This window comes from Candida albicans, chromosome 3 (genome assembly GCF_000182965.3).
Source record: "Candida albicans SC5314 chromosome 3, complete sequence".
NCBI classification, from domain to species: Eukaryota; Fungi; Ascomycota; class Pichiomycetes; order Serinales; family Debaryomycetaceae; genus Candida; species Candida albicans.
Window position 1 is genome coordinate 808,508 of NC_032091.1, and position 23,860 is coordinate 832,367.

Below are 23,860 nucleotides of genomic sequence, written 5' to 3' on the forward strand. Positions count from 1 at the left end.
AATGAAAAAATGGAAAGATATCGATGAATGTCGTAAAAATGATACGAACGCAGTATCCTAACTATGGTTACTTCATAATCAGATATAATAAGCATAGAACAATGTGCCAGGTGGGATAACAACCACTCTAAGTTTTCTCTTCTTGTTTAAACCAAAACATAACAGGATATCAAAAGCGAAAGCAACAACCCATACACAGGCTTTGAAATTATACTTCCAGCTGAATGACGTGTGCTGGTACTGGTAGAGGTGCCAGATGAAGATGTTGTTCCTGAACCCGAACTGTTAGTGATACCACTAGCACCAATGACTTCAATCGATTCCTTGTTGGTATAAGACACTTGAGCTAAACTTACTTCATAGTCGTCAAGATCATAAACAATGTAAGCACTTCTCAAGATATTGTCTCCAAACAACATGTACGACGAGCTTGACGATTGTTGCATAACACCCAAAATACATGTTGATTTACTAGCTTGCAAAACCAAATCAGAAATTGGGACTTTAATGGTTTTGTTACCACCAAATTCTATGTCGACTGTTCTGCTGGAGTCGGCCAAGTTACAGTTGACTACGTAAGCGCCAACTGAATTCGAGTATTGACCATTTAAAGCTTTTCCCAACAGCTGCAAAGTGTCGCTGAAAACATACGATAAAGTTGAACCGGTATCCAAAACAACACCCGTGGTACTTGACAAAATGTTGGTAGTACTGCCGCTGCTGCTTTCAACGTCAATTTTAGATACTGGGACTTGTATTCTCACTGGGTAGCTAATTTGTGAATACGTTCTCATCATTTTAACAGTCACCAAGTCACCTTGATATTTAGCATGATCAATAGCACCAAATAAAATAGATCCGGCTTTAGCATCGGCAGTATTGAGATATAAGGAATAAAGGGACTTTGCAATAATTCCATCTGCTTTCAATTTAAGAGGCAAGTTCTGGTAGGTGTAACCGTATTGTGTAGTGACCTCTAATCCAGGCAAACCAATACCCAAAACACCAACATCAGAGGATGTTTCGTTTGCAATTGCAAAGGAAAGGTCTTTGACAGTCACGTTGCTTATGGTAACATCATCGTACCCCCAAATACCAATGGCACTGGTATCATCAGCATATTGAATTTCAAAATCATTAGTGTTGTTTTTTTTAAATGTGTCTGAGTTTTCGGTATTGAATGAACCATAGGATGTACAGGTATTGGAACCACCACTGCCACCAGAACCACCCTCAGTTCCTACGAATGGGGAGAACGTTGAGTATGCACCTGGACCTTCAGTGATATAAACTGTGGAGTAAATACTGCCAAAGCCAAATAGTTTGTTGTGAATCTTCTCCAGTGCTTCTTTTTCCTCGTCGGTTTCTATGGTTCTTGATGGTTGATATAAATTCTTTCTCTTCTGCATTAATTCTCTTTCATTTAGTTTAACACCAGTTCCATGACCGAAAGATCGTTCGTTACGTTTAGAATTTGGGGCACTAACACATTTTAAATCGTGGGACATAACCCACAAATCTGAAGACCCGGTATCTACCAACACTCTATTTTCGTCTTCATTAGATCCAATTTTCAACGTGGCCATATAAAAAGTCTGTTTGTTGGTTAAAGTCATGTCCAATGAACCATCCCTTTTAACAAATCGAGGATTGGAATCATCTTCAGGGGATAAATCATCTTTGGACTCCCCACGACGCACTTCAAAGTCGATTTTGAAAGGTGCCTTAGCAGCAAGTGCTGTTGCTACTAGCGATAATAACGCAACAGAATTGAGTCTCATATATGTGGAAAAAAAAAAAAAAGAAAAGAAATCAGATGGAAAGAATATATCTATAGCAATTGTTTGTGAAGAAAAAAATCAACACTAAGAAAAGAAAAAGAAGTGTTAGAATATCGAATTGTAAATGTATTTAGAAATTGAAATTTGGGAAATCCATTTACTACTTATATTTTAATTTTAATTGTTGTTTTTCTTTTTCGTTTTTGTCTCATTTGGTGGCACAATTAGAAGTGAGACAAAATAGAAAAAAAAAAAGAAAGTAAGAAATTAAAAAAAATCCCGAAGACAACAGTAACAATTGTATGGGAATCACTGCCGAAACACAAAAACAAAAGCAATAGTACAATTAATCATTATTTTTTTTTTTGCTTGGAACGAGGCACAGGGAAAATAATGGAAGAGAAGAAAGCGCAAGGTAAGCTTTTTGATGGTGGTGGTGTACCAAAGTCGCAATAGAGCTTGCTGCCAAGAATAACCATCCAGCATAAAATGAGACGAAGGGATGACAAATAAAAAAAATAACAAAACATTTGTAATCGTAAATTTCCACGATCTTGATCTAAGATAACTGTTGTTGGTACTTTCAAGCGAACAAAAAATACCAATGACCCCAAACTACAAATTTGACAGTAAATTTAGAATTATGTAATCAATTTCCATTCAAAGTTCTTTGAATGATCGGAAAGTCACCAGATATTATAATAAAAATAGGATCAACGGATAAAAATTTTGGCTTTTTTTTTGGAAAGTCGGCATTTTATAATGTTAACAATCAAGAATTGTAATTAGAAAGAAAAAAGAAGAGAAAAAAAACTCATCATCCTTGTCAGAGACTTACAATAGCATTATTATTACTGTTACAGCTGGGTATTCTCTTTCAACTAAGGCTGAAATTCTATTTTTATTATAAAAAAGCATCTCATATCGACCTGCAAAAAAACATCGGACATATATTATTTCCTTCAATTTTGCTTCGCCACCAATATAGAGGGTTGCAAAGTATACCGAAAACAAATTGTCAATGGTCTACTGGACTTTTAACATATAATGATTTCTATTTTCTCTTTTCAAACACCCGCAACTATTTTTAGATAAGAGAAATGTGGCTGCTAACGTACATGCCAATAGTAATATTGAAGCTTGTACAGCTAACATTTCACTATGCGCTTGGCCAACTAACCATTACGATGACCGTATCTACCATTCAAACACGTTGACATTATATTATACTCTAACCATTCGATCCCAATATTGATTTCTGACATTTAAACCGCTTTCCGACACATCACCATACAAGTTCGGCCTAGTCAGTGGCGACGACCTACAAAAATAACTTTGTACTTCCTGTACACGAATCAAGTGGCTGTAACTGCATTTGGTCATCTACATTTTTAAAGAACTCGCAGACATAAAGATTAAGCTGTAACATAAATCTATACTTTTTTTTTTAATTTGAATATCACTATGCCTCAATTAGTTGCATTCACAACACCCATGTTTGGATCTTCAATTAAACAAAAAAAAGATCCCTCACATACTCAAACAACTCTTCTACTGATCTCGATAAAGAATGATTTCACTTTGTTTGAAATATCTTCTGGCATCTTCATCAATTAACACAAGTGAAAGATAAGTTCTTGTTGAGAATTTCTTATTGACGTCTCTATAAGTTGGCACCAAATCAAACCCACTTAAAAATAAACGAATCGGTATTGTCTCGCCTTTGACCGGCGCACCGTCCATGATTTCAAATCTGACTACTGTTTCGCTGTCTGTCACTTGATTAGGTGGTGCTCCCACAGTCTCTCTTCTGATCAACGACAATTCCATATGCTTGATTTTCAATCTCACCAATAAGAAATATATTTTACCTATTATGGCATCTGTAAGGGAAAACCTGGACCGTGAATACTCAAACTCAATGTGCAAACAATTCTCAATCCCTACGTCCATTTTCACACTGTGGGATTCATTCCTTTTTGATATAGTACTTCCCTTACTAGTATTAGCACTGGCATCATCATTACTGGATGGCGTAGCAGGCTTTTGTAAAGTATCTTCATTGGCTTTCTTAGCACCCAATTTTGAATCGGCTGTAGAGCTACTGCTCAATCCGGTTACCGGTTTGGGAACTGCTGTGGTGTAATGATAGACCCACAATTCCTTTTCCCTAATTATCTCCGAAGACGACTTTCTCAACACTGTTACTTTAATGTAGTATCTTAGTCTGACATTCTTGCCACGATAACTTTCATACTGTTTCTCGACATTCTTAAATTCAAAAGGATATGATTCAGGATGCGACAATTGTGCTGGAGCGGCTAGTTCCGTGGCTAATGTTAAAAATTCCGACGACAGTATTCCATCAGTATTAGTTTCGATGGACCCTAACAATTGCACTCTAACACCAAGATGTTCCAATTTCCTTCCTTCCTTAGTACGTAACGTAACCACACCTTTCACTGATTCACCATCCTTGTAAATAGGGAGCTTTTCAACTCTTCCTTGCGGAGTTTTCACTTCAACGTGCTTCCGAGTATCCTCATTATCTAACCTAATTTCAATATCTAATGGCGCCTTAAAAAATATCGACATAGTAGCACTTTAAAGAAGAAACAAACACACACACACACACACTTGTATTGATGTATATGAATATAAATAATCCAATATATCTCTCGTCAAAGTTTTGTTTCAGATTGTCCAAATTCGTCAAAAGTGATGAACACACTATGTTGTTTCGTTTGTCTTGATTCTGTTGTTATTATTCTTTCTCTCACTCGTTTGTCCGTGAGAAATAGACACTACCTCAAACCATTTTGTCCTTGTTCAGATCTTTTCTCACTTATCCGTTTTTCTCTCACGCTTTTCTCTTCCCTCCCCCCCTACAATTGATAGTTGCAAGTTTGAATCACAGTAACAAACAAAAAACAAAAAGAGAAAGAGAAAAAAAAAAAGTAAGACAGTCCAAAATACAGCATTAAAAACTCCTTAAAGTAACTATCTGTTGGTTGGTTAGTAGTCACCTTTTCGTTCATGTCAAACAATTGATACATTCACTTAAAGTTACAACATTTTTATTTATATTAAGTTAAATTTACACTGTCAGCAATTTATTTGATTACATTTTAAATACCACTCCAGTACAAAACCTACAGCCAAATCAATTGGCCAATATCACACCAACACATACCAACTCCCTAATATCATCATATATCCTTTTTTTTTGGAGCTTGTGTTGATACGCATTGTACAAATATAAGGATAGCTTAGGATACAGTTATATAAATATATAAACACATATTTGGTCTCCTTTGCCAGTCATGTCATCAGCAAATTACATATCAGATGAGGTGCCACCAGATATGGTTTCCCCGCATGATCATAGACCTTCAAAAGATGAACCTTTGAAACATTTAGATACCGTTATTGCACTATACGATTTCCCTGGAACCCAGTCGTCTCATTTACCACTAAACTTGGGCGACACTATTCATGTCTTGTCAAAGTCAGCAACCGGATGGTGGGATGGGGTAGTAATGGGTAATAGCGGGGAGCTTCAACGAGGCTGGTTTCCTCATAACTATGTACGATCGGTGAACTATGTGCAACCGGTGTTGAAAAAACTAAAAGATAATAAAGATCTCGATTCGATAACAGCGGCTAATACAGCTGCTAATGTGGTGATGCCATCATTGACTAACTTGATTCAAAAAAGTTTACAAGAATCAGAACGCAATAGTCCTGCAAACTCAACAAGAAAAAACTCGGTGGTGAGTTTTGCTAGCTCTGAGACAAGCATGCCCAGCGACTCAAAATATACACAACAACAGACAAACACAAATCAAAACTCACCTGAATATCAACTGATCTCATTACCATCTACTCGAGATCACAGCACGGTGGAGATGCAACTACCTTCGCAGCAGTCTTCGATTTCACACACTTTAACTGGATTTGGAATTGGTGACGACGAAATCATTCCTATGGAAGTCGAGGAAGCAGAGAAATTGGTGGAAGAGTACAGACTCAAGTATAACAAAACAGTTACCTGGATTCCACGAACATCAACCAAGGGAGATATAATCTTTTACTGTGAACAACTTGATGTGTATTGTGAATCTCTACCTTTGATTTTGTTTGATGGAGAGGCGTCGCTGCCAAATTTGGAATACCCGGGGAGCGATGTAATCATGGATCCCACCCCAATTTCAGTTCAAGGTTCTCAATCGATGGAAAATGTCTTGGATACTCGAGAAGGATCAGCTGCAGGCTCGTTTGATTCTACCAAGCGTGATTCTAATGTGTCGATGAGCACTCAAAGCTCCGGGTCATCGTATCATCGTTTCAGTCGACCTTTTTTTTCTGTGGACAATCTATTCTACAAGCATTCGTCGGACATAGGTACGTGGAATGAACTAAAGGAACAATGCAATTATATTTTGGATTTGATGTTGAAGGCCATTAAAGATCAAAATAGGCAGTTTTTCAGCACCCATTTTTCTCGCTTGAATAAACTTGTGGTGGCTTTGTGTGCCGCAGTCAGATTGAATCAAGAAGACTATATTGATACTAAGTATGAGAACACTACAAGAAGAAAGTTAAAACGTGTGTGTGCCTCATTTGCCCAAATTTACATAAACGGTATTTTACATCTAAGTGTGTTGCATTACTCTCTTGAAGGGTTTAATGAAGGTCGTTTGTTTGGCTACGACATGGGAAAATTGAACAGATCCAGCTCCAGCAGTGCATTCCAATCGCCAGCATCATCACTATCAACAATACGACAGGGTTCAGATGATAGCACTCGTTTTGCTCAAAAATTGAGCCAGGACAGGAATAGTGAAGGAAATGGTGATATGAATTACATTAACCAGTTGGTTTACGAAATTGATAATTTGCGTGAGAATGTCAATTCCATTGTGAAAATATTTCTTAAGCTTAGCGCTAATAAAAAAATTAAGAATTCGGACTATGATTCGTCGGATGCATCAGATGATGAAGGTGAAGATCGGTTTGATATTTTGCCCCAAGTATATCCTCGTTTTTTGGTTGACGAATTTAATGGTGGCAACTGGTGTAACCCATTTTTCTCCACGAAGAATACCGTTTTGAATGTCAGTGGAGACGACTTGAAGAATCGCTACCATACAAAAATTATAATTGATCATTCCGCTTACGATTCACTTTCCCAGTATGTCGACAAGATAGTTGATGCATGTGAAAACATTTTGGAAGCTCTTGATCCCAAAGTTCAAAATACTTTTTATTATAATGAGATGCTAAGAAATGAAAGGAATACGCAAATTTTGCGGTTAACTTATAAGTCGCTTTACCACTGCAGTGCCATGGTTGACTTGATAGAATCGTTTGACTTCACTGTATTCTGTAGTGTCAAAAGACATACTGGTAATGCAATTGATACGGAGGATGAAAGTTATGAAAATCCAAGTGTTTGGGGGGATCACTATGATTCTAATTTATCGTTTGACTACCCAGTCGTTTTAGAGTTTTTCCGTTTGAAACAGGAATTGCATGATTTGGTTGCAAAGATCATCATGGCAACCCAATCGTTGACTTTGGAAGATCCTGAAGTCTTTAAAGGTTTGAAAGAAGAAGATCCTTTATTCTATAATCGTGAAATATCGAAAATACCTAAGGAAAAGGCAGCGCTATTGTTATCCTCTATTTTGAAAGAACAACTTAGCTTTAAAGATGGAGGAGCTATATCACTAAACCCAGACACATTGTTGTCAGGGTATTTAGTAGAGATAGCGAAGACTACCAAAACCGTACTCTTGATAACGCAACAATTAATTGAAGAACGAGAAACAATAATCAATTACGCTACACGAGTGATGCAGGACAACTTCGATGTGCAGTTATTACTTGTTGAAAGAAACAATACGTCGTCGTCCGAAAAGGCGGATGATAACTCATACTATGTTGGCGGTCATAAAAAGTCAACTGATGTCCCGTGGTATTTGGAAGGTGATGACGAGTATGAATTATTGTTGGATGTGAAGGGAAACATCAAAGGTGGCTCAAAGGAAGCCTTGGTGTCGCACTTGACGCATCACCTTTCGCTTGACAGTAATTTCAATGCGGTATTTTTATTGATGTTTTCTTCAATGATGCTGCTTGGGGAATTGATATCTTTACTAATTGCTAGGTTCAATATTGAACCTCCAGAAGGGTTGAGCTACGAGGAATACAACCTATGGGTCTCGAAAAAAAGGAACCCTATTCGCTTGAGGGTGATAAATATTATGAAACTTTTACTTGAAAAAAATTGGTCCATGTCGTATTACAATGAACCTGTACTTCGCAGGTGGTTGACGTTTGCTCACTCCGACCAAGTTCAGACTTATTCATTGGGAAATTTGCTTGTTAATTATTTAGAAAGGCTACTTCGTGGTGAGAGAATTTATGTCGAAAGAGATCCTGTCATTCCAAATACCAAGCCTCCTGCCCCATTGACCAAAGGCTCGTCTTTGCTGAAAAAGCCAAGGGTAATGGACATTGATTATGTTGAGTTGGCACGTCAGTTGACATTACGTGAGTTCAAATTATATTGCAAGATCACAAAATTTGCATGTCTAGCGAAAGTTTGGGGTAAGAAGTCAGGGCTCAGTGAGAGCATTGATAGTATCACTCAGTTTATAAAGGCTTCCAATCAATTGACTAACTTTGTTGGATACATGATTTTGAGAAAGGCGGATCCGAAGAAAAGAGTCCAAATCATTCGTTACTTTATTCAAGTAGCCGATAAATGTCGACAATACAACAACTTTTCGTCGATGACAGCAATCATTTCCGCTTTGTATTCTTCACCAATCCATCGTTTAAAGAAAACGTGGGAGTATATGAATGCTGATGCATTGTCCAATTTAAAGAATATGAATAAATTGATGAATTCATCGCGAAACTTCAACGAGTATCGAGATGTTTTGAAATTTATTGGATCGGAGCCATGTGTGCCATTTTTTGGTGTGTACTTATCTGATTTGACATTTGTTTACCATGGTAACCCTGACTATTTGTATAACAGAACAAGGCAAGTGAATTTTGCTAAGCGTGCTAAAACCTCAGAGATTGTTTCGGGAATAGACCGTTTCAAAACTACAGGGTATAATTTCCAAGAGGTCCCTGAAATTCAGAAGTTTCTTGATGCATGGTTTGAAAAGTGTCCAACGATCGATGAACAATACCAGATATCGTTGAACTTGGAACCAAGAGAACAAGCAGTTGGTGCCAGTAACAGTAATAGTACTACAAACGCCACCACTAATATCAAGAGTTTCAAACCGTTTTCATTAAAGTAGTATTTGCTAAGCATAGTGTTTGTACAGTAGAGCGAATCAATAAAAACGTAAAATTTATTCACTCTTATCCTTCCTTTTCTGTTGAAGAACTACAGACTTCTAATACACAATGTGAATAACAAAAATGAGTAATCCTAAATTAATAAAGGTAATAATAGAAACATAATACTATAATATAATAACGAACTAAAGTACAAAAAAAAAGTGGGCAACTAAAAATACAATTGGGAGACAATACAAGATCCATCACATCTAACTAGAAGCAGATGAGTATTTTGTGACGGCTCTGGTACCTTCGGAAACGGCATGTTTGGCCAATTCACCTGGCAAAATTAATCTAACAGCAGTTTGGATTTCTCTAGCGGAAATTGTGGATTTTTTATTGTAAGCAGCTAATTTGGAGGCTTCGGTGGCAATTCTTTCGAAAATATCGTTAACAAACGAATTCATAATTGACATGGCCTTTTGGGAGATACCAGTGTCTGGATGTGTTTGTTTCAAAACTTTATATATATATGAGGAATAAGTTTCTTTTCTAGCTTTGGTTCTCTTTTTAGCACCATCGGTGGAAGCGGTTTTCTTAGCAGCTGGTTTCTTTTCAGCTGGAGCTTTGGAAGCTGGTTTCTTTTCTGCTTTTGGGGCCATTGTGAAGTATTAGTTGTTTGGTTGTGATATAAATCTGAAACGATAAAGTTATGGAAACTAAGAAAACAAAAAAAAAAGTGGCAAGTAGAAAATGGTTTTTATAAAAAAGAAAGATAAGTTTGATCTATTTATAACCAAATACCAAGTTCTGTTGTTTTGAGGAAGAAGAAGTGACAAGAGAGAGAAGGAGAGAATAGTCGTGACCGTGCCAGTATCAACTCTCTTTCTCTCCCTCTCTTTCTCTCTTGTTCATTCTCTTTTTTATTTTTTTTTTCTCTCCACCACTCTTCTCTCCCTTTTCTCCCATACTCCATCGCACTACGTAAATCTGAGACCAGAGGAACATATAGACAAATGAAAACAACACACACAACACGCTCGCACGCACACAATAGAAAGTAGTAATCAAATGTTTTAAATACAGCATAGTTTGCCACTTTGAAGAAAACATTCTTTCTTTTTGCTTTTCCTTTTTATATTTCTTCTTCAGTTTATTTTAATTGAAACTTAGTATATTCAAATCAAATAATAGCATATTAACAATAATGTCAGGTGGTAAAGGTAAAGCAGGAACTTCCGAAAAAGCTTCAACTTCAAGATCAGCCAAAGCTGGTTTGACTTTCCCAGTCGGTAGAGTCCACAGATTGTTAAGAAAAGGTAACTACGCTCAGAGAATCGGTTCTGGTGCTCCAGTGTACTTGACTTCAGTCTTGGAATATTTAGCTGCTGAAATTTTGGAATTAGCTGGTAACGCTGCCAGAGACAACAAGAAATCCAGAATAATCCCAAGACACTTACAATTGGCAATCAGAAATGATGAAGAATTAAACAAATTGTTGGGTGATGTCACCATCGCCCAAGGTGGTGTGTTACCAAACATCCATCAAAACTTGTTGCCAAAGAAATCAGGTAAAGGTGGTGTTAAGGCTTCTCAAGAATTGTAGGTTATATTGGTGTTTTAAAGTTTTCTATAGGTTTTTTTTCGTTCATTACATGTATTTTTAATAATTAGTTACTATCAACTTAATTTGTCAGAAAAAGATAACGGTTCTATTGTGGGTGCATCTTACGACATTGTAGAAGAATAATTTCAGACTCACAAAAGTCATTCAATTTCCTGAGCCAATTAGGAGGGAAAAAAAAAATCCCAAGACTTGACTACTTTTGTAATCTTCTTTTTCAATTACACATTACTCTCAATTGTCACAATGATTCCAAAAGTAAATAGATGGAAAATCGGGTTGATATCTGGTGCTGTGGTGGTTGGTGCTGGCTATCTTATTCTTAAGACATTCCCCCATATTTTTGCAAAGGAAGAAGACGACGATGAAAGTGATAATGTCGTTGTGCACAGAGAAGTAGATGAGAATCCTAATAAGCCAATCGAATTGTTTGAATCAGAAGAAACTTTTGAAAAGAGCTAGTGGTGTTTACTAGACTTATTTGTTGGTAATATGTATTAATTAATAGTAGTAATATGAATGATATATAATCTTTATAATACTGTAGAAACTAGCTTGGATGATTTCTGGAAGCTTGTTGTTGCACGATATAATAGTCTTGTCTATCTTCTTGTGTCCAAAGTCGCGCTCACAAGAAAATCTTTCACAAGAATAAGGATGTCAACAGAAAACGTGAGTATTAGCAATAATTGTTGTTTGAGGTATTTTGTTAGCAACATGCTGTCTGCACCAGAACAAGATACAACCATTCCGCCAGGTACTGAGAGTCCGCACACAGAGCATGTGGTTGAAAATGAATATCAAGACGATGATTATGTGAGTTTAGATGAAGAAGATGAAGAACTTATATGGAGGGTTTTTTTCCAAAAACTAGAAAAGCACAACAAGAAGAGCAACAACAATGACTCTGAGCTGGACGAATCTGAAGAATCTGAAGACACTAGCGAGGAAGAGGAGGAGGAAACTGGGGATGAGGATTTTGACGAAGATGATTTAAGTGATCTTTCGGATATTGACGACCCTGCTCTAGTGGCCACATATAAGGCTCTAATGTCTGAGAAAGTCAACAAGAATCTTGGCGAAGAAGAACAGAGAAGACTATTGATATCCAATTTTACTGACGATCAAATGGAGAGATTTGAAGCCTATAGACGTATGACTGTGAATAAGCCTGGTGTGAAGAAAATATGTAATGGTATAGTAGGCCACACAATCCCGCAAATAATTGCAGTTGTTATGGCAGGTGTTTCCAAACTGTTTCTTGGGGAAATTATCTCAAAAGCATTTGAAATACAGGAACGCAATTCTAAAGGTAGACTTCTAATGGACATTGAAACAAAGAAGAAACAGAAGAGAGAGATTATCAGTAGTTTGCAAAGGGGAGAGGAAATTGAAGTAGATGAAAGAGCTTTGAAATTTGAGGGAGATGAGATCCACCCATTGCAACCAGAACATATACGTGAGGCATGGAGACTATACCAGCTTGAGAACAGTGTATTTTCTGGAAGTCGGAAAAGAAAAATGGGAGACGATGGCCCTTTCTATGTTTAATTATGGCTTTGCTAATGCTTAGTTTTGTTTTGTATTTCTTAGGCAGTATTCTGGTTTGTTAAGATTCTAAATCTGCTTGTTGCATACTTTATGGGAATTGGTTGATCTATGCTTAATCGAGGATACCTATGTTCGAGGATGTCACATATAATGTAATTTGTTGTTCCAGTTATCAATACAAGGTATTTTCTACAAAAAAATAACTCAATGTTGTCTAGAAGGGTGACTATACGGCGCTATCACATCAATTGAAACTTATAGGTATCTTATGTTTTGTAATGTCCGCCTGGCTTTCCCAACCATCTGTATGACAATTAAGAGAATGTTTTTATGTGTACGTATATTACTGGATCATTAGGCTCCCTAAATCATTTCAACAGAAAAAAGTGGGTGTAGACTTGTACATACAAAGCTTATATAATATCTTATAGAACTGCTTATTAAGAAACTATCCCACAACAATCTTCCTCAAATTTGTAAGCTCTAGTTAAGCCATAACTCAGATTTAATTCACTCCCGTCTGTGAACTGATTTGAAATAAAGAATACGGTATCTTGAAGCTTTAGCTATGTATGATTGTATTTGCATCTTGATGAAAGTTATAATATGGTTGTGAATTTTTGCAAAAAATCTAAAAAAATCATTCTTCAGCAACAAGGTTATATAAACAACAATTATAAAACAAATCTCAAAATGGGGCTGCATTCTCCAAATGTGTACATACAAATGTAGAATTAAACAAGCTCATTAATGACCGAATATTACCTCTTTAATGTTACAAACTATACTGTTTCTACATTTTACAGAATCTGATTGATGAGCTCAACATCCATTACGTTGCTGACTAACTTCAAGCTTCGGCAACAAACAAAAATAGTACAGCCGAAATCTAACCTTACGCTAGCCATATAATTGAAATTCAAAAGCAAATTGTAGCAACGTTGCTAATATCGCAATGGTTTCTTACGAGAAACTAAGGATTAGGCACCAATCGCAAACAAAATAGTACTACTTATCCTTAATGAATGATTAGTTCAAAAACTCAAACAATGCCATGGGTTCCACATTTTGAAGCGCACACCTCGAGTTCTCGTCATCATAAATACAAAACCAGAACTCCGATCTTGGATCAAACGGTTTTTGCAATTTGTCTAAACATTCAGTGTTGCGCTGTCCACCCCAATACTCCAAATCAATAAAATTAGCCACTGCAACAAAGGAAATCTTCCCAACATGACGGATTCCACCTTGATTCTGCTCCTAGCCCCCCCAAAAACAAACACAGTCACAAGTTTCTTAAAAAGTTAACATCTGGGTATCAACAATAAAATGGTCTGAACATACACTCACTATGAATTGAAGTAGAACCATCAATACTGCTACAACCCTACACCATGTAGTGGGTTGGCTCCTTGAGCTTGATCTGCCATTATTGTTTTAGCTTGATTTTGACTAAGGAAAGTGTTATCTCTCTTATTAGTAGAGTTTAATTGATCTGATTCTGACATACTATACTGTAGACCTTTCAAATATACTAGCAACTACCAACTTATATTATAAATATAATCGTTAATCTCTATATATGAAACCATCAATAGATTTCTAGTAGCTAGCCTCTAAAGAGGACTTAACACATATTTATAATTCAACCTTTCTCTTTCTAACAAACCCAGTTTTATTCCTAATAGGAATTAATCTTAATACATTAATTTCATACGGTAGTTAGTTGTTCACTAATTAACTCAACCTAACACTTTAATTTAACAAGGACAATAGTAGTCAACAACAATAATTGTATTCACAATAACTATATTAAGGTAGTCAGCCTATGTATAATATAACTTTATTAGGTTTTCCACACTAATCAGGAATTAGCATTACCTATATTCACAACACTTTCCCTYAATGCAATTCTTGATAGTTATAATCTCTCATGTCAATACTTCTGCAAGAAATTAGACATTGGATTTATTCATAATACTTTCCCTTACTATAAATCCTTCATCACGATACCCTTCCACACAAATACTTTAACCAAGACTAAGCATGAGGTATATTCACAACACATCATGCTCACAATCACAAACTAACAATTGTCTCTCTCTCCTATCTATTGTATCTTGCAGGTGCTAATACCTCTCTTTCAGCACTTATCCTTGACCTATTGCCAAAACAACAACATCAAATTAAACAACCTTTTGACAGTAGTTAACAATCAATTCATATTAAAAGCCGTAACAGCAAAATATTAATAAGTGATAAATAAACACAGTGGAATAACTAAAAACCCCAGACTGGGCCTGACAGCTTAGAAATATACTCCGTAACCATTAAATATTGCCTCACTTACACCTCTAGCACCGGCTTTTGAATTTCAGTACATAATCAATCATTTCAAACATTCCTGGCATTCATTATTGTATCAGTATAATATAAAGTCACTCATACTGACACCTAACTACTTGCAACAAACATCAACCTCCCCAATTGTTAAAAAATCAAAATGAACAGTATTTCCTACAATCCAGTTGTAGTCCTCATATGAGAAGAATATCCATCACAATTAAAACTGCGGATGCAAAACAAAAACTAGTATATCTGCTTCAAAATCTTTCAGCAAAGGATCCATAAATTCCAAACCACTACTCTATCAAACTTGTCCTATCAAAATATCGCTAACAACACATAGAAATAGTCAATCAGACTTTGCAACGCCTTTCAACCTAACCATTTCATTTCTTAAGCGCCACAACAGCGCCGTCATATCTGACCTTCCACCTTACAAATAACCTACGCTCTATTCTCTTCACATACCATTCAACATTAACCTCATAAATCATGATACAAAATGTTTTTCAATTGATACGCAATTGCAAACTACCGCTTTCAACCACAGTCCGTACGAAATTCTTATCAGAATGACCAAAAGCACAAATATCAAACTCCTTCATAGAGAGTTATGCGGACCACTCTAATCTACTGATCTCCAGTAAACTAAAGCTAAGCTTCCAATGCTTAATTATCGCAAGCAGATGTAGTTTATATTTTAACCATAAACTATATAAGCTAGCCGTCAGATAACCAATGCTAGCAATCTAATGATATGAACGCAGCAACCAATTTGCCAACTAAGACAGCTCATGATAAAAACTCAAAACTCTCAATAAAACTCAGCGTTCAAAACATATCTTCATCATCCTCCTGACATGACTAGAAAATAAGAAAAGCGGATCATGACTAGATTTAGTCACACAAGCATTATAAATACTATGAAATCAAATATACCTAAATTCTGATTGATGAAGCTAGTGAAGAAATCTACCTTAATTCAAATTGTCTACAACAGTCACAAACCAGTTTAAGAACCTACATCTCAGGAAAGAAATATTTACTGCCAAATTCAGAGTAGTGCAAATCGAATGGTTTAAGAGTACGGTGCCATCATACGTAACCGATGGGCCTTGCCTTTCAAAATCTAGGTAGACAATTTTGTAGTCCAAAGTACACTATCGTTAATATACTATATACTTTGTTGACGGTTACTGCTTTGAATATACTTGAGAGCTACACCACGCAAGACGATAATGCTTTAAAGCAACAACAACTCAGATCATGTTCAACAGTATCAAATATAAGCACACTATCCTAGACAATGAGAACCCATTAAAGGGCACATCTACTTTAGTTACACTTGTTTCTTCATTGAGAAATTCAATTCAAAAAGCGTACTTTTGCTACATGAATTTTCAATTGTATGTCACTACAAATAAGTTTCTTGCTATGGCAAATAGATGATTACAAAAATATATGGGTTACATAGGCGGGGAGGTAGTGTGATGGTGCATGTAAACCAGGACTCTTTTTCTTCAAACTTTCGGCTGGTAGCCAAAGCAATATTGACGTTAGGGATTATCCTAGCTTAGTACTATGGAGTTATCTTATTGTGTGTACCCTTTGCAATTGATAGTTTCAAGTGCAGGCAGATGCAAAGATGTTGCTAAAAAGATCACTACATATAGATGGATAGATACGTCAAAGGCAGTGCTGTTTCGGATAGGTGCTTACAAAGATGGGCGACTGCTATATTGTAGTATGTTTTGAATAGTCATTTTTTGAGATATAAACATAGCCGTATACATCTAGCAGCAATTTCATTATGAACAGAGGATCACAAAATAAGCATACATTAAAGTTCAATAGCATAAACTCTGGTAGAATTACGTCATTGGAATTGTAAGTCCTGTGTTGTAAATCAGATCAGGGTCAATTCAATTTTTGCATTCTCACTAGTTTATAGACTTATTTGATTCCAATTAAGTGAATAAGATAGAGCAAGGGATGAGCGTTTATGTTTTCGCTGTTTTAGTAGATTAGATTTGTGAAGGTTATAATGATTGGTGCTGCTTGGGTGTATAATTTACGGAGAGTTTGTTGAATTTGGTCCAAAGAGGGGCACCATATACTATAATTGGTATTTTGTTTTTATTATCAAGTTGTATTGATTTAAAATAAATATTAAATTCGAACTAGGTTGGAATCTGTATTAGATATTTGAAGGATTAGGAGTTATTTTGTTAGTAGCTAAATACTAATGGGTTAGTTGGGTAGGGAAGATCTGTACAGGAAGAGGTTTACTGGTTTGCAGTGTGCATTGAAGTTATCTTTTTACAAATATGGTTGATGATAGGTGTGTGGTGCTTGCAATTAATTGTTTAAATGCAGTCCGAGCTGGTAAGGTTGTTTTAGTGTATCTCGTAGGGTTTTGAAGCTAGAAAGTGTTCTTTTTGTTTAATTTTGTTTTGAGTTCAAGTTTAACTCGAACTGAATATGATGGTATTGAAAGTGTACTGGAGATTCTTTGGTTGTTGACTATATTTTTACTTTAGTATATTGTAGATGAGATTTACAGATAAGTAGTTGTAACTCTATTGAGTCAGTAGTACAAGAGCAGGGGTGAGTGATTGAGGCAACTGGAAAGAATTGATGATTTGTTTCAGATGCGGCTAGAGAGCGATTATCATTAGAGCGGTCTGGATTTCTGATACATCAATTCACACACCGAAGACATTAATATTTTGAGAGGTGTTTTGATTTAAGCACTTCAAAAGGGTGAATAAGTTTGTGTTTGTTAAGGTTTGTATGTTTGGCGCTTTGAATAGATATGTTGTTTGTTGTATTTTATGTAATTTTGATGGTGTCAGGGTTATATAAAACTTAGGTGATAGTTCTGGTACTAAAATTTACATAGAAGTATGGATACTATGCCAGTTGATTTGGTACAGTGGTTTTAGGTAATGCTGCAAAGTTATGAAGGAATCGTTTATGTACAAGCTGGTAGATGCAAGAGAATGTCGTTTTTCTATATGGTATTGTTGTGTCAATGATATGGTTTTTTGGTTGCTAAGATATTGCAACTATGTCTGTGACATAATTGATTGTTTTTGGAGGAGGCACTGATATTGTAGTGTGTGGATTGTCTTTAACTTGATAAGGGTGATTTTGGATGTATAAACGTATATTATTGAGTAGTGTTTAACGGAATTAGCTTAAATGTAGGTTCTATTATAGCTATAGAGAATGTAAGTCTAAATAGGTAAGCACAAGATTTGTGAATTTGTGAATAGTGCTTAGAGGCCAAACGAATATGTTGGGGCATTTTAGCTTTGGGTCTTGGAGCAGTAGCCTTCAACTGAAATATGAAGAATTACAAATAGCATTTCTGGTTTAGTAATTGTTTGTCCTTTTCTCATTTCGGTCATATTCCTGATAGTCCTCAGTTTCAAGTTGGTTCCTCTCATGAACTACAGCACAAACTTGTTGCTCAAAGGTCTTGTTCGTGGTTGTTATAAAATAATAGACAATGATGGGGAAGATTATGCTTAAAACAGCAAACCAAGCTGCTAATATGCCAAAGTTTCTTCCCAATTGTGCCTTATATGTCCTGAAGAATACTGTTTTAGTGGCTTCATAGGAATTATGGATGGGCAATGCATACCCATATCTGAAGAACTTTGGAATTACGGCCATTGGCGTGAATGTGGGGGTGATATTGCAAATTATCCAAAATAGCAACCAGAATTGAACTAGTGGAGGGTAAAATGTAATAAGCAACATCGCGACAATTTCATTTACAGAGCCAAGAGCCCACATTGTCATGAAAGCAATCATCCAATAAACCACAAACCCAGCTCTCCCATATGTAACCGTGAGATCAACTTGGAAAGCCAATGTCACCAAGCAGCAAAATAAACTCAATATGAAAAACGACAATATAGATGCTGTGAAGCGATAAATCATGTAATGACCCCTCTTTAATCCCAATTTAGACACTTCCTTGTGAATTGGACTGAAAAACTCAAATTGCAATAAGGTCAAAATAGTCATATAGATTTGAAGATCATGAAAAGGTCCAATTAGAATAGGGTCGTTCCATGGTACTGGATCGACAATTTCAAATCTAATTGGCTGGGCAAGTAGTTTCAGTTTTACGGCGGAATCGATAGTGACATTGCGAACTATATCGAAAGTCATGTTGGGTTGTCTGCTTAGCCATATGTTTTCCACGCCATTGATGGAAGGGATGACGAATTGAGTCATTCCATTGAAATCCCTTCCTGTTTCATAAATCGAATGGACTGTGTTTTTAACAGGATCATAATTGGCATCTCCCTGTGACATGGCATTGAAATAGTTGTAGGAGGCGTTTGGCATCACATGGAGTGATGCCCAATACTTTTGATGATGAATTTGGTGCATAATTTCTTGTTCCGCAGTCCGGTTGGATTTTGACGCTATCTGAGCAAATTCGGTTGAGTTGTATATTTTCCAATTGCCCTTGGTCTTTGCTTCAGGGGTCTGTAGAATTTCTTTCAAATTGTCACCGAAGACAGGGTTTAGTCCATTTATTATGGAGTCATCTTCTATTACCACTAACATTTTCAAATTTTTTATCCTGCCATTTATTCCATAAAAGGAGCCCCAGTAGATCGAGAATATTGCTAGAACACCAACTCCCATGATTAAATAGTTCAAGAAATACTTTAATGCAATTTTCCTTCTTTCGGTTTGCAATTTTCTACTAAATAAAGAGAAGCCTTTGTTAACTTTTTTGACCATATTTCGTGTTGGGGGTGAGGCTTCGGAGTCACTGCTTGACAAGTACTTGTGCTTTTGTTGTTGTTGTTGTTGTGGGCTCAAATGGGTGTCATATTGTGAATTTGCTGCTGGCTCTGACATCTTAGTATTTATATCTCTTTGGTCACTGTGAGTGTTGATATTAAATACGAATGAAGCTAATTGTTAAAGCAAAGGAAAGCTTATAGTTCGTTTTAAAACCAGATAAGATATGTGTAAGTTGAAAACGGCAAGCTCTTTATGAATAGAATAAAATCATGACAGAGTATTTGGAAACCTTTTTATATGCTTAGCTCTATTTTTGTTAGTGCTGGCACCTCTGTTTACATCGATGCTTTATTAAATCTTTACTAATTTGCACGTCATAGAGCCGCTGTGCAGAAATGAGTTTTACCATTGCTCTGATAATTTTCACACATTTTCTGAACATGCAATTTGTAGCTGTTTTGTCATACAGTAGCAGCGGGTGCTTTCATGGCTCATGGTTGGCACATGGGGCAAAGAAGACACATTTATACAATCATATCGGCCTGGCCGTGCTGCCCTGTCCTTCTGATAACGAAATTCATACAATAAACCTACGAAAATTGAGTATTGGTTGTTTCTCAAGAAGAAGGAAAACCTCGAGTTGAATAAAGTCAATTAATATATTATTGGAGGAGTAATTTAAAATTCTAACAAAAAGTTTTATATAATCTATACCACCACGGTTTGCTTTCCATGACGATTTTTTCTTCTGCGATTTCTTGTTTTATAGTTTCCAAATCGATTTGTCTTCTACCAGTATCGATGTCTATCTCGTCAACGGTCAACCAGAACTTGGTTAAAGGCACATTCAAATACCAATAAGAGTACAATTTATGACCTAACCAGCACAAGAATAATATAGGACCACCAAGATATATCTTGAAAAAGCTTTCGACGTCAGCTTTTCCTGCGCCAGGTGGAAACAAAGCGGCCCAGAATTGTAATGCCAATATTGCTATTATGGCGAATATTCCATACCACGAGCACCATAATGGTGACACGTACAACAATTCGTCTTTGGGTATCCTTGCTCGATGTTTCAAAGCACAATTGAATCGCAATTGACAAACATTAATTGATATATAAGTGAATAAAGCACTTAAGCCAGACAAACTCAATAGCCAATCAAAAATCTGTGCTGGAACATTTTTGCCTGGTATACAAATCAAGTAAGCTAATAATCCGAAGGCAAATTGAACTATCAAACACCCCATTGGACGTCCACTTCTATCGATAAAGCTCAAAAACTTTGGGCCCTGTTGTAATGCCCCAATAGCGCAAAGGACTCTTGTAGATGCATATACAGAGGCATTTCCAACAGAAAGCACTGTAAGAATAACTGCCCCATTCATTATTGACGGCAATGCCTTTATTTTCGCTTGCTTGATGGCAATAACAAAAGGTGAAGCATTGATATCAGTACCAAAAGCACCACTATCTTGTAATTCAGGGGTTTTATAAGATACAGCAAATCCAATCATAACAATGGACAAAATATAAAACACCATGAGTCGATAAAAAATTTGTTTTCTGGCACGATTGATTGATTTTTTAGGCGATGCCGTTTCCACAGCTGCCAATCCGAACAATTCCACACCACCATAGGCAAACGCAACATTGGATACTATATAACACATTTGTTTGAATGGTTCAATTGTATTGAATAGTCCCCCTTGTGGACCCTGCCAATTTTTGGCACCAATATATGGTTGTCCAGGGACGCCACCAGTAACAATTATGATTGCCAAAATATTGAATCCAATCACAGCAATTACTTTTATAATACTAACTACCATTTCAATTTCTGCATAGCCGTAGACTCCAAATAAATTGATAAAAACAATACAGACATAAAAGATGGTGACAAATATTGCTGGGTGAATTTTGATTGTCCAATACTCAATGGCAAGAGAAGCAGCAACTAATTGTAACGGAAATGTTACTAGCCACTGTAGTGCGTAATTCCATGCTATGGCAAAACTTATTGATTTATCAACGAATAAAGTAACATATGTTGTAAATGAACCACTCACTGGGAATGCAGTGGCTAGTTCTGCTAAACTTGACATGGTTGCAAATATAACCGACCCAACAAAAATCCATACAATCAATAAACCCAAGGGTCCAGCATGGGCCAATGAGCTACCAGAAGATATAAGTAGACCGCTTCCAATTGATGCACCTAATGATATCCATGTCAAATGTCTTGTTTTCAATCGTTTGGACAATGGTGAGCTTGCAGTAATCAATGCATCTCTTTCTAATTGTGTGAAATGAGAATAGTCGAAATTTGGATTAGCAGGATTGAGTTGAAGTTGACTTTCCTGGTCGGTAATATTGTTATAAACTGGTGGTAAAGTTGAGTAATCGAATTCTTTAAATGAATCTATAAAACTGTTGAGGAGGTCTCGTGGATGATAAGATCTGGGATATGGAGAAGAGCTGGTAGACCCAGTACTTGATGTTGTTGAATTGTACAATGACCTATCTGCATCAAACGAGGAAATGGTGGATGATAAAGTAGATCTTCTCCCAGTGTTTGCGTTATCTATAGATATCATCTGAAGAGACTGTAATTTTTCAGGATTTGACATAATGAATAAGTTATACAAACATGGAATATATATGAATAAACCAGGGTGGAAAGATTAGGGGTTATTTGAAACTCGGTGGGTCTGTTAAAAAAGAAGGAAGACAATTATGTCAACAGAGACAGGAAATATCTAACAAAGATATATGAGAATCTGGTTGTTGGAAAAATTAATAGGGAAAAAACGTAAGTGAAAAATTAAAGCAAAAGAAAGTATATAAGTACAAGCATATAATGACAATATAGGTTGTTGGTGATGATGATGATGACCAACTAAATGAAAAATTAAAAAATAACACAAGAAATAAACTAGAAATGAATGAACAAAAGTATTTCTTATCAAAGAAGTAAAAATCTAGCCAAGAATTAAATGGAAAAAAAAAAGTTGAGATCTCAAACAAAACAAAACAAAAATAGGACAAAAAGGAGGAACAATAAAGATTGTTTTTAAAGTAAATTATCACAGCTTATCAACAAAACAATAGAGTAACATCATTTTCACATTCAAAAGTTGGAAAACTTTGTTCAATTTAGATCTTGTCAATTGAGCATGTTAAGTAACTTAACTATTGATATTACTAGTGGCATATTATATATTTGTCATTTTACTGAAAAGTGAAAACACCAAGAAATAATAATTACTATTATTGTTGCGTACAAAATTAGACCAAGAGAATGATAATGACTATTTTAGTCTAAATCTGTGTTGGGTTTATTTTTTTGTGTGTGCGTGTCTGGGTTGATTGGTTCCGTTATCACTTTATATGTCTTACAGTGTAGGTGATGTATAATGGATGTTGACTAGTATTAATGAGTCAAAAGTTTGAAAGAGTGTAAGAGACCAAATCCAATGTGGATTTATGTATGTATATGTACAAAACAAACTTGACTTCACAAGGGGGGCGAATAGCCGAGGGGACCAAAATAATATTTTATCAGTGGGGGAAAATGGTAAGACAATAGAAAACTATTTTAGCGCGCTTAATTTACCTGCTATTTCTCACCCACCCACTTCTTCCAATTGGCTCGTTTACTTTGGTTTGGCAAAAAAAAATATTTTGGTGTCATTGTTGTTGCATTGAAATCTTTGCTAATACTTTTCTTGGGAAAACTTAAACAAACAATGTATAATCACACTTAAAACATGAAATGATCATGCAAAAAATAGATATTCAATAAGATTTGAATTAATCTCTAATCTTGTAAACAGCTCTATTGTTTGCATGGTAGTGCTGATACACTAATTTTTGTTTGAGTCACGTGAGCTCTTGGTTTGTTCTGTTGAGAAAGATTCTAGTATTTTGCATGTTGTAAATCCCTTATAAACTTGATATTTTGATAAAAAATGAACACAACCCTTGTACGTGTCTTTATTTTATCTAAAATAAAGCAATCAGTGAAAGATATCTAGAAGTAGATATCAGCAAAGCTAAACTCTTATTTTTTTTTCGGTTTTACTGTCTTATATTTGTGCTGTAAATGTCCTTGATAAGCTTCCCCAATTAACGTACTGTTTGGAAATCACTAGTTCTTCAGCCAAACTGAACTCATTAATAGAAGCTAGAATTAGTTTATTGAATCCAGTTCAAAAACAAATGCAAAAACATTTGACATAGCTTGGAAACTTGTTGCACGTGAAATAGAGCTTGTTGGAAATTTCATCTATTTTTGGATGTAAAATTTGCAACAAAATGTTATTACAGAGGTTAATGAAATGTAAAAGCGACCCCCGCCCCCAACAAAATACATGTTACGTAACTCATGTAATGTAAGTTTTTACAATAAACGCTGATTATAAATGTATTGATTTCATTAATATAAACAAATATATAAACTAAACAAATG

General features: G+C 35.8%; 9 protein-coding genes across 9 annotated transcripts, besides 2 other annotated features; 4 read left to right on the forward strand and 5 right to left on the reverse strand. All coding sequences in view use genetic code 12, as the record gives it.

Annotated features, from left to right (window-relative positions):
• Nucleotides 1-146: 146 nt before the first annotated feature.
• Nucleotides 147-1,781, reverse strand: SAP9 (aspartyl protease; the record flags this gene model as incomplete). Its single annotated transcript, XM_707636.2, has 1 exon — nt 147-1,781. The coding sequence occupies one exon, from the start codon at nt 1,779-1,781 to the stop codon at nt 147-149; it is 1,635 nt and encodes a 544-aa protein (XP_712729.2).
• A 1,551-nt stretch (nt 1,782-3,332) lies between these two features.
• On the reverse strand, nt 3,333-4,376 carry PEP8 (retromer subunit; the record flags this gene model as incomplete). The annotated part of the gene is made up of 1 exon (XM_707635.2): nt 3,333-4,376. One exon carries the CDS (start codon nt 4,374-4,376, stop codon nt 3,333-3,335), a length of 1,044 nt encoding a protein of 347 aa, XP_712728.2.
• Nucleotides 4,377-5,104: 728 nt separating this feature from the next.
• Nucleotides 5,105-9,106, forward strand: CSC25 (Ras family guanine nucleotide exchange factor; the record flags this gene model as incomplete). Its single annotated transcript, XM_707634.2, has 1 exon — nt 5,105-9,106. One exon carries the CDS (start codon nt 5,105-5,107, stop codon nt 9,104-9,106), a length of 4,002 nt encoding a protein of 1,333 aa, XP_712727.2.
• A 252-nt stretch (nt 9,107-9,358) lies between these two features.
• Nucleotides 9,359-9,751, reverse strand: HTB1 (histone H2B; the record flags this gene model as incomplete). The annotated part of the gene is made up of 1 exon (XM_707633.1): nt 9,359-9,751. One exon carries the CDS (start codon nt 9,749-9,751, stop codon nt 9,359-9,361), a length of 393 nt encoding a protein of 130 aa, XP_712726.1.
• A 545-nt stretch (nt 9,752-10,296) lies between these two features.
• On the forward strand, nt 10,297-10,695 carry HTA1 (Hta1p; the record flags this gene model as incomplete). The annotated part of the gene is made up of 1 exon (XM_707632.2): nt 10,297-10,695. One exon carries the CDS (start codon nt 10,297-10,299, stop codon nt 10,693-10,695), a length of 399 nt encoding a protein of 132 aa, XP_712725.1.
• Nucleotides 10,696-10,959: 264 nt separating this feature from the next.
• CAALFM_C303920WA (uncharacterized protein) lies at nt 10,960-11,175 on the forward strand (the record flags this gene model as incomplete). The annotated part of the gene is made up of 1 exon (XM_019475309.1): nt 10,960-11,175. The coding sequence occupies one exon, from the start codon at nt 10,960-10,962 to the stop codon at nt 11,173-11,175; it is 216 nt and encodes a 71-aa protein (XP_019330854.1).
• Nucleotides 11,176-11,232: 57 nt separating this feature from the next.
• On the forward strand, nt 11,233-12,264 carry CAALFM_C303930WA (uncharacterized protein; the record flags this gene model as incomplete). The annotated part of the gene is made up of 1 exon (XM_707631.1): nt 11,233-12,264. One exon carries the CDS (start codon nt 11,233-11,235, stop codon nt 12,262-12,264), a length of 1,032 nt encoding a protein of 343 aa, XP_712724.1.
• Nucleotides 12,265-13,659: 1,395 nt separating this feature from the next.
• Nucleotides 13,660-14,159: a long terminal repeat ((zeta-3a) Long terminal repeat (LTR) associated with the transposon Tca7; degenerated copy near Chromosome 3 centromere).
• A 573-nt stretch (nt 14,160-14,732) lies between these two features.
• Nucleotides 14,733-17,881: a centromere ((CEN3) Centromere region of Chromosome 3; each centromere mediates a single kinetochore attachment although it binds multiple (four) Cse4p-containing nucleosomes).
• Nucleotides 17,882-17,988: 107 nt separating this feature from the next.
• Nucleotides 17,989-19,500, reverse strand: CAALFM_C303980CA (uncharacterized protein; the record flags this gene model as incomplete). Its single annotated transcript, XM_705916.2, has 1 exon — nt 17,989-19,500. The coding sequence occupies one exon, from the start codon at nt 19,498-19,500 to the stop codon at nt 17,989-17,991; it is 1,512 nt and encodes a 503-aa protein (XP_711008.2).
• Nucleotides 19,501-20,072: 572 nt separating this feature from the next.
• Nucleotides 20,073-21,986, reverse strand: AAP1 (Aap1p; the record flags this gene model as incomplete). The annotated part of the gene is made up of 1 exon (XM_705914.2): nt 20,073-21,986. The coding sequence occupies one exon, from the start codon at nt 21,984-21,986 to the stop codon at nt 20,073-20,075; it is 1,914 nt and encodes a 637-aa protein (XP_711006.2).
• Nucleotides 21,987-23,860: the final 1,874 nt, after the last annotated feature.